The 11,593-nt window shown below is 34.3% G+C and overlaps 1 protein-coding gene across 1 annotated transcript in view; it reads left to right on the forward strand.

The window, feature by feature from the left end:
• The window catches only part of gabrzb (gamma-aminobutyric acid type A receptor subunit zeta, b), a 53,699-nt gene extending 42,106 nt beyond the window's left edge, over positions 1–11,593 (forward strand). The window contains exons 7-10 of the mRNA XM_039648495.2: positions 2,324–2,461; positions 2,995–3,147; positions 7,468–7,661; positions 9,839–11,593. Coding sequence (XP_039504429.2) covers positions 2,324–2,461; positions 2,995–3,147; positions 7,468–7,661; positions 9,839–10,183 — 830 coding nt within the window. The 3' untranslated portion in view covers positions 10,184–11,593. The remainder of the gene's footprint in view (positions 1–2,323; positions 2,462–2,994; positions 3,148–7,467; positions 7,662–9,838) is intronic.

Below are 11,593 nucleotides of genomic sequence, written 5' to 3' on the forward strand. Positions count from 1 at the left end.
GTTCTTGTGCAATTTTAAGTGTATTTTTCATGAAAAGATTATTATTTAAGCACATTTACACCAAATTCTAAAAGACCAGATTTTTTTTTTTTTTGGCAGAAATTTTTTCAAAGATATTTTTTGGGCACAATCTTACACATGAACATGTTATGTGCAGTTATTATGCAATTTTTGGTGTAATTTGTATGAAAAGATTACATTTTGAGAATTATTTGCACTCTTAAAATAAACATTGTTTCTTACAGTTACAGAAAGATAATTGAAATGCGTCTTCTAGTGATGGTGGGCACGTTCTCCCTCACCAAAGACAACAAGCTTCGAGATCAAATCACGTTTGCTCACCGATCACTCGAGTTACGTTGTGTGCTTATAAGAAAAAACACCACACAGAATGCCAGCATGAAGTTAATACCATCACATGACACAAGAAGCTTTCAGAAGGTTGAAGGAATCGTATATTTGACTTGTTTGAAAGCAAATGGCAAAAACAATAATTTTGAACATCATGTGACAATGCCTGATGTGTCTAATCCACCCATTCTTATGATTTTTATTTTTGGAAATGTACAGTATCCAGCTTTGTGTCGACCTAGAGCTCGAAGGCATCTGAAATATTTATTTAACGATGACAGGAGCCGAGAGATTCTCCATCTTTGTGTCGGATGGTTTCCTATGGAGACGTGGTGGATTGAGATGATGAAAGTCTCGTCGTGTGGGAATCGCGTGCCATGCAAAGTCTTTATTAAATCATGGGTTACTGTACTGATATGTGATGTGAGAGTCACACAAACAGCAGTGATGTGAACAGTCTCTTCCTCCGTCATGTGCCGTTGCTGTCCTCATGGGAAAACACACATTAATGAACATCACATGACAAGAAAACCGATCTTACAGATGCATATTGTCTTATAACTGTGGCACAGCGCCACCAAGAGGACACACACTGATATTACACACTGACACATGTGGACATTTATATTTGAAAAATCACTTACACGTCAATAAATGATATCTAATTATTAATAACTGAATATGTAAGTAAATATGAATTAATGCATTCACACCTCAAGCCTGATTTAATGCTCATATACCTTTTTTTTATATACTCTAAAATTAACCTGCACATATCAAACTCTCTTCTTTATCATAACATCATAAGCAAATATCATCATATAATTTAATTTGGGAGGATATTTGATTTTTATTTTAAAGTAGAAGAATATTTGATATTTAGTTTAACATTTAAACTTTTACTGATCAAAGAAAGTGTCGCGGCATGTGAAACCTGATGCACATTTCATTCATATTTAGAAATAATACCATTAAAAAGTGTCATTCTTTAAAGACAGTAGTCCTTTTATTCTACAAGGATGCTTTAAATTAATCAAAAACTGAGTTTCAAAGATCCATTTCAAATAAATGTTGTTCTTTTGATCTTTATATTCATCAAAGAATCCTGAAAAATAAAATATATCACAGTTTTTACACATTTTTTTTCCTAATGTTTTCAATGAAAACGGTGCTTAATGTTTGTTGATCATCAGATCCTCATATTAGAGTGATTTGTGAAGGATCATGTGACACTGAAGACTGGAGTAATGATGATAAATTCAGGAATAAATTACACTTTACTGGATATTCACATAGAAAACACATGATTTACATTGCAATAATATCTCATAATTTTACTGCATCTTTGATCAAATTAATGCAGCTTTGACGAGTTTCCCAAAAAATGTTACTGGCCATAAATATTTAAATATTTTCTGTAGGGATGCACCGATGTGAACATTTTGGCCGATACCGATAATTCTTTATATTTGAAAGCCGATAACCGATATATCGGCCGATAAATCGAAATATAATTTTTGAGAGCCTGATTGCAAAAACAAAAGTCTCACAATTAAAATCCATTCTCATTATAATTTCATGTAGCCGATACGACAGCACATTTTGCACTAAACTATATTTCCTTTTTGATTCCAATCATATTTCAAGCAATTAAGATCAATCATGTTGAACAGTGCGCATCCGAAGAGTCTCAGGTGTCAAGTGTTGAAGGAAATAATTCATTATTTATCAGCTTTAATACATCAGCCAAATTTTAATATCATATTTAATATTTTTATAACATAAAAATGAACAAATATCGGCCGATACCGATATGCTGGCCGATATATCGTGCATCACTAATTTTCTGTGTACTACTTATGATGCAATTCATAAATTATTGTAAATTGTGCATGCAATTATGAATATGACGAGACACATCTGATTTTCCACTTATTTAAAGTGTGATTTGTTCACAATCGTTTGTCCACAGGGGGTTATAATGTCAATGACGTGATGTTTAACTGGGCGCGTGGGAACGAGTCTGTGAGCGGACTGGACACCCTGAGACTGGCCCAGTACACCGTCGAGGACCATTACACCTCCGCTTCTGAGGCCGTGTACGAGACAGGTACACAAGAACACACTTACTGCAGCCAAATGTCTGATGAGCTGTCAAATATTATCATCACGTTCTGTCAAGGTTATGAACAAACGTTCAAAATAAGCTCAAATACGCAACGCGTGATCCTTATGATTTATTAAATCCAGCGCATTGCACAGAATCTGTGCATTTCTGGCTTACTTGAACACACACGTCACTACACAACACATCATGGCGCGTTTGTTTACTTGCATTGAAGTAATAGCGAATATTAAAAAGCATTTGGTGAACAGAAAAGACGTTATTTTACAACATTGAACTACATGCAAAATTGGTCTGTCCACCTAAAACACAGTTTTGTAAAAAAAAAAAAAAAAAAAAAAAAACATGTGTTGGTTGGTCTGGACAATAATCTGGTGGGTTCACTCTCATGATGAGTGGCGTATAGAAACCTCCCCGATAACTTCTAAATCTCGTATTGATGTTTTGAGCAGAATACTTTTCACTTTAGCGTTAAAGTTTTATATCACTGAGAAAAGATTCTTTGATTCTCTTCCCAGGAAACTATCCCAGGCTGATCTTTCATTTCGAGCTGAAGAGGAGCATCTTGTACTTCATCCTGGAAACCTACGTTCCCTCCAGCCTGCTAGTGGTTCTGTCCTGGGTCTCCTTCTGGATCAGCCAATCGTCCGTCCCCGCACGCATTTGCATAGGTACAGTTGTGCATTTCATTGTATGATATTTGAACTGGAATAACACGAAATTTGTCCCAGGAAAATTTTTGCTTTGATCACAGGAATAAATTACACTTTACTATATATGAAGAGTTCAGATGCAAAAGCCTCTAAGTGCCATTTGAAATTTTCTTCTAAAATGATCATTTTTTTATCAAGCTTGTATATTTAAGTTCAGTAATTTCACTTAAATGGCAATGATAATTACCTATTAATTGTTATTTAAGTGAAATTACTGAACTTAAATATACAAGTTTGATAAAAAATTATCATTAAAGAAGAAAATTTCAAAGGGCATTTAGAGGCCTTTGCATCTGAACTCTTCATATTCACAGCAGTTTTACATTGGAATAATATTTCACAATTTAAATAAATGTAGCTTTGACGAGCTTCTTCCAAAAAACTCTTACCGACTATGAATATTTAAATGGATTTTCTGTGTAATACTAATGATGCAATTCATAAATTATTGTAAATTGTGCATGCAATATGGAACCCAGGAACTCCCCCCCCCCCAAACCTGTTGCTGTCTGCGAACTAAAGCTGATTTATTAAACGCATACTTCACCTCTGGAAAGATGAATATGTATTTAAAATGGGTCATTTATGTAGAAGAAATGTGAAAATATTTTTGAATTTGGAGCTTTCTAGACTGAGAAAAGCCAGAAAATGTATTTTTGGCATATGTGGATGAAAGACAACAACTCCCAAAATGCACTTGCTTCGCTGCCCTAGGAGGCCACGCCTACACTCTCAGAAAAAAAGGTACAAAAGTTGTCACTGGGACTGTACCTTTTCAAAAGGTACACTTTTGTACCCAAAGGCTGCATATTGTTACCTTAGTGGTACATATTAGCACCTAAAATGGACATATAAACACCTAAAATGGACATATTAGCTCATGAAATGGACATATTAGAACCTAAAATGTACATGTTAACACTTAAAATGTACATATTAGTACCTAAAATGTACATATTAACACTTAAAAAGGATATATTAGCTCCTGAAATGGACATATTAGCACTTAAAATGTACATATTAGTACCTAAAATGTACATATTAACACTTAAAAAGGATATATTAGCTCCTGAAATGGACATATTAGCACTTAAAATGTACATATTAGTACCTAAAATGTACATATTAACACTTAAAAAGGATATATTAGCTCCTGAAATGGACATATTAGCACTTAAAATGTACATATTAGTACCTAAAATGTACATATTAACACTTAAAAAGGATATATTAGCTCCTGAAATGGACATATTAGCACTTAAAATGTACATATTAGTACCTAAAATGTACATATTAACACTTAAAAATGATATATTAGCTCCTGAAATGGACATATTAGCACTTAAAATGTACATATTAGCACCTAAAATGTACATATTAACACTTACAATGGATATATTAGCTCCTGAAATGGACATATTAGCACTTAAAATGGACATATTAACACTTAAAATGGACATATTAACACTTAAAATTGACATATTAACACTTAAAATGGACATATTAGCTCCTGAAATTGACATATTAGCACCTAAAATGGACATATTAACACTTAAAATGGACATATTAACACTTAAAATGTACATATTAACACTTAAAATGGACATATTAACACTTAAAATGGACATATTAACACTTAAAATGGACATATTAGCTCCTGAAATGGACATATTAGCACCTAAATGTACATATTAACACTTAAAATGTCCATATTAGCACCTAAAATGGACATATTAGATCATGAAATGGACATATTAGCACCTAAATATACATATTAACACTTAAAATGTACATATTAGTACCTAAAATGTACATATTAACACTTAAAAAGGATATATTAGCTCCTGAAATGGACATATTAGCACTTAAAATGTACATATTAGTACCTAAAATGTACATATTAACACTTAAAAATGATATATTAGCTCCTGAAATGGACATATTAGCACTTAAAATGTACATATTAGCACCTAAAATGTACATATTAACACTTAAAATGGATATATTAACACTTAAAATGGACATATTAGCTCCTGAAATGGACATATTAGCACCTAAAATGGACATTTTAACACTTAAAATGGACATATTAACACTTAAAATGGACATATTAACACTTAAAATGGACATATTAGCTCCTGAAATGGACATATTAGCACCTAAAATGGACATATTAACACTTAAAATGGACATATTAACACTTAAAATGTACATATTAACACTTAAAATGGACATATTAACACTTAAAATGGACATATTAGCTCCTGAAATGGACATATTAGCACCTAAAATGGACATATTAGCACTTAAAATGGACATATTAACACTTAAAATGGACATATTAACACTTAAAATGGACATATTAGCTCCTGAAATGGACATATTAGCATCTAAATGTACATATTAACACTTAAAATGTCCATATTAGCACCTAAAATGGACATATTAGATCATGAAATGGACATATTAGCACCTAAAATGGATATATTAGCTCCTGAAATGGACATATTAGCACCTAAAATGTACATATTAACACTTAAAATGGACATATTAGCTCCTGAAATGGACATATTAGCTCCTGAAATGGACATATTAGCACCTAAAATGGACATATTAACACTTAAAATGGACATATTAGCTCCTGAAATGGACACATTAGCACCTAAATGTACATATTAGCACCTAAAATGGACATATTAACACTTAAAATGGACATATTAGCTCCTGAAATGGACATATTAGCACCTAAATGTACATATTAACACTTAAAATGGACATATTAGCTCCTGAAATGGACATATTAGCTCCTTAAATGGACATATTAGCACCTAAAATGGACATATTAACACTTAAAATGGACATATTAGCTCCTGAAATGGACATATTAGCACCTAAAATGTACATATTAACACTTAAAATGGACATATTAGCTCCTGAAATGGACATATTAGCTCCTGAAATGGACATATTAGCACCTAAAATGGACATATTAACACTTAAAATGGACATATTAGCTCCTGAAATGGACATATTAGCACCTAAATGTACATATTAGCACCTAAAATGTACATATTAACACTTAAAATGGACATATTAGCTCCTGAAATGGACATATTAGCTCCTGAAATGGACATATTAGCACCTAAAATGGACATATTAACACTTAAAATGGACATATTAGCTCCTGAAATGGACATATTAGCACCTAAAATGTACATATTAACACTTAAAATGGACATATTAGCTCCTGAAATGGACATATTAGCTCCTGAAATGGACATATTAGCACCTAAAATGGACATATTAACACTTAAAATGGACATATTAGCTCCTGAAATGGACATATTAGCACCTAAATGTACATATTAGCACCTAAAATGGACATATTAACACTTAAAATGGACATATTAGCTCCTGAAATGGACATATTAGCACCTAAAATGTACATATTAACACTTAAAATGGACATATTAGCTCCTGAAATGGACATATTAGCTCCTGAAATGGACATATTAGCACCTAAAATGGACATATTAACACTTAAAATGGACATATTAGCTCCTGAAATGGACATATTAGCACCTAAATGTACATATTAGCACCTAAAATGGACATATTAACACTTAAAATGGACATATTAGCTCCTGAAATGGACATATTAGCACCTAAATGTACATATTAACACTTAAAATGTTCATATTAGCACTTAAAATGTTCATATTAGCTCATGAAATGAACAAAAGTTTACCTTTTGAAAAGGTACAGCCCCAGTGACAGCTTTTTCTGAGAGTGTACCGGTAACAGAGCGCAGTAGTTAAACAATAAGTCCAGGCTACTAGTGAGTCTCCGTGATGAGTCTGCCCGAAAATGTGTTTGGAGATCGCCCAAAATGTCCAGGATTGGGCTTTTGCGTTCTACAGTCGCCATTCATCATGTCTCTTGTGGTTTCCTGCTCCTTTATAACTTTATTTAGCATTCATCTCTGCTTGTGATGTGTGTATTTGTTCTTATTTTATGACTGACAGTTCACCTGACTTTAATAATGTTTGAACTTTATCTAGTTCAGGCTAGTAGTTTTTGATGTAGCATCCAGTGAGCTACGTAATAATCGAAATGCAAAGTTACGCCACCCAATTTATATATACATTTTTTCCCTCTTTTTTGCTGATCAAAAAACCGTAAATGATCTGAACCGTGAATCTTGTGATCTACTAGCTGATGTTCTCGTGTCTCATAAACACTGAGCCGTGTTCAGAGCTGTGTGTGTGTGTGTTACAGGCGTGACCACGGTCCTGACGATGACCACACTGATGATGGGCGCCCGCACGTCTCTGCCCAACGCCAACTGCTTCATCAAGGCCATCGACGTGTACCTGGGCATCTGCTTCAGCTTCATCTTCGGAGCGCTGATCGAGTACGCCGTGGCCCACTTCTGCACGCTGCACCACCCCGACTGCAACAGCGCACTCATGGTGAGAGACGAGCCGAGGACTCTTCATCATCATCATCATCATCATCACACTCATCATCATCATCATCGGTGGTGTTTTCTGTGGTAAGCTGCACTATTATTGAGTTGTCAAAAGGAGAGTGAAAGTTTAGCTGAGGGCTTTGAACGCTGAGAGGAATCGTAAACACCTCTGATTGGCCGCTGTGTTCACGCCCTCATCAAATATGTCTGTGATTGGCTACAAGGATCAGCACTTCAAAAACATCGAGCGAGCGCTTACACAGACACACACGGGAGCGTTTGAAAGCAGGACCGGTCCGCTGATAAACGCCTGCTTGTGCTCTCGAACACTTCCGTCCGCTGGTTATTGTAGCCAATCAGAGACATGAGCACGTGAACATAACGGCCAATCAGAGGTGTTTATGATTCCGCTCATTTGTTTAAATTTCAGTGCTGACTTGGTACCAAAGTCTACTTTTGACAACACTAGCTCATACTGTGCTTCGCAGATGTCTGCAGCTACCACTCATCTCTCATTATAATATTAGTGAAGTTCACAATGTAATTTCGGGAGGAGTGAACCCATCTAATCCTCTAATTAACTGCCTGACCACTGCGGACAGCAAGCCAAATACGCTTAACCTCATTAGTTTAAAGATTATATTGGGCAAAGGAACTCGTGAATGCATAATGAAATAGGTTAATTTATCACTTATGTTATGCTAGGTTGCTTGCTATGCTATTACACATAGAGCAACTATATATATATATTTTTTTTTTGTTTGTTTTTTTTAGTAAAATGTGACATATGTAACTTTTTTGAACAAATGTAATATCACTCACTTTTTTAAAGCTACACTGTGTGATTTTTACCCCCATCTAGTGGTGAAAAGGTATATGACCATCCAGTGAATATTAGTTTCTGTTCCTCTCAATCCCGATTTCGTTTTAACTCCTAAGGTGGGCAATATAGTCCAAGATTAATATGGCTTCCGGTTCGACCTCGTCCATGAGCGTTAACTCAAACGTAAACGCGAAAGGCGAAGCTTGAATTAACGGGTATGTCCCTCTTTGGCTATTGTACTTTCAAGATGGAGGGGCAACATTAGAACCTTCAATGGCATATTATACACTCACGAGAATACTTTATTACTTGAACGAAGTAAATATACATTACTGAGCACATATATTTTTGAAAGAACTAAGTGAAGAGTTCAGATGCAAAAGCCTCTAAGTGCCATTTGAAATTTTCTTCTAGAATGATCATTTTTATCAAGCTTGTATATTTAAGTTCAGTGATTTCACTTAAATGGCAATGATGATTACCTATTAATTGTTATTTAAGTAAAATTACTGAACTTAAATATACAAGTTTGATAAAAATCATCATCAAAGAAGAAAATTTCAAAGGACATTTAGAGGCTTTTGCATCTGAACTCTTCAAGTGTTTTTAGCTAAGAATAAACTAAAAGAGTTACACAGTGTAGCTTTAATGTTTTTGCTGTAAAGTTGTGCAGTTTATGGTCATTTTATGTTTTTTTTGATTATCATTTATGTGCCCCAATGTGTAATACATATAAATATATATAAATATATCAATTAAATATACATTTATATAAATAGCAACATTTTATGTAAAATATACCATAAATTATTAGTACTTAATTTCATTAATGGTGATATATCAAAAATGTGCTTTGGTTTAGTGCCTGGAAACTACTGGAAAACAAACACGATTTATATAAAATAACATGTATTTCTTATCACAGCCTAATTATATGTTTTAGATTTATGTTTAGAAATTACAAAATCATTATTATAACAATTAAAAACGACTCTTGTCAAAGTTGACATTTCTTAAAAAGTATTTTGGAATTTTCACAATATTACAGTCAAACCTCAACGTACGTGTGTGTGTGTGTGTGTGTGTGTGTGGGCATATTTTTGATGAAATTATGTATTATGCATCGTAGTTGTGTCCTCAAAAACTTTAATTTCTTTTTCGACTGAAAATCGACATCTCGGATGACGTGGAGGAGAGTAAATCATCAGGAATGTTAATTCTGAAGTAAACTACTTCATCATTATAATCACTGTGATCATCATTAATCGTTTACATCATCAAATGCACTATCATACCTGTGGTCGTTTTGAATGCCACGTTGAGTTTGATGGCTGATTCTCTCTGTCCTCCGTCAGTACGGTCATCACATGCACGACTGCGAGGAGGAGATGAACGGCATGCTCACAACCATCGCCAGCAACTCCTCACGGGTAAAGAGACGCAGAGACTCGGTGTCGGCGTCCACCGGCGCTGGAGAACCGGGTCTCGGACCCGCCGGCGAAGACAAGACCCCCGAGGGCCCGCCCGAGCCCTTCAGCCGCTGCGCCAAAAACATGTCCATCGCGAGGAACATCCTCAGATCCGTCAACTGCTGTCACGTGGAAAACCCACATTACATAGACAACTACTCCCGCTTAACCTTCCCGCTGTCGTTCGTCTTCGTCAATCTGCTCTACTGGACCTACTACCTGTACTTTTAACCATGTTGAGTCATTTCTGTGTGTGTGTGTGTGTGTGAGTGTGCAAGACCAAGAGACTCGGAGAGAAAAGGAGACGAGTTAAAGTTAAGATCTATCATTTAACTATCATTATTACAGTTACCGTATCATTCGAGCACTTAAAAGCAGACATTTTTGTTAAATATGATTCGGTAAATCCCTGAACTGCAAAAATGCTTTTCCTACTTCGTATTTTTGTCTTGTTTCCAGTCCGAAATATCAAAAAATTCATAAATCAAGAATCATTTACTAGAGTGAAATGCCACTAGATATTATGTCTTGTTTTCGGGGGAAATAACTTTTTTTTATTTTTTTATTTTTTTATTTTAGCACAAGATAAAACAGACAGATATTAAAAAAAAACAATACTTATGGATTGTGTAGGAGAGGCAAGAAACCCCCAAGGGCTTATAATAAAGCCTCTCCTTTTGATTTTTCAGTTCATATACACCAAACTATCATAATAAATAACAACAATCATCACAATAATAACAGACAATTAAAAACAACACATATACAGAAATTTTAACAGTCATAGAAATGTTTTTTCATACTTGACTTAAATACTGACAATGATAAACTAGTTTGGTAACACTTTACAATAAGGTTCGTTACTACATTAGTTAATATGAACTAATAATGAATAGCACATATACAGCATTTGTTAATCTTTGTTAATGTTATTTTCAACATTTACTAATACTTGATTAAAATCTTGTTAACATTAGTTAATGCACCGTGAACTAACATGAACAAACAATGAACAGCTGTGTTTTCATGAACTAACATTAACAAAGATGCAGTAACAAATGCATTGCTCATGGTTAGTGCATGTTAGTAAATACATTAACTAATGTTAACTAATGAACCTTATTGTAAAGTGTTACCACTAGTTTTAATATAACTGGGAATAGTATTCCTCTATAAATAACAAAAAATGAAGTGAGTTTTTGCTTAAAACAAGTAAAATGATCTGCCATTGGGTTGAGAAAAATAATCCTGTTTCTGTTTGAATTAAAATTATTTTTCTCACCCCATTGGCTGATCATTTTACAGACATAAGTCACTTATAGACATAGACATAAGCCGATTGTGCGAAGCTTTAAAATCCCACGGATGCCGTCGAAAGAGTTGACCTTGTACTGAACCCGACGATTATGACGTGTAAAATATAAATTATATCCTGATTGTCCCATATATGAATCTCAACGATAGTGGTGTCGGGTCGGACGTTTGGTCATTAAAGGATTAGTTCACTTTTGAAAAAACTTTTGCTGATAATTTACTCACCCCCGTGTCATCCAAGATGTCCATGTCTTTCTTTCCTCAGTCGAAAAGAAATGAAGGTTTTTGATGAAAACATTCCAGGATTTTTCTCATATAATGGACTTT

The sequence above is a fragment of the Pimephales promelas genome, chromosome 11, assembly GCF_988280905.1.
Source record: "Pimephales promelas chromosome 11, fPimPro1.hap1.1, whole genome shotgun sequence".
NCBI lineage: Eukaryota > Metazoa > Chordata > Actinopteri > Cypriniformes > Leuciscidae > Pimephales > Pimephales promelas.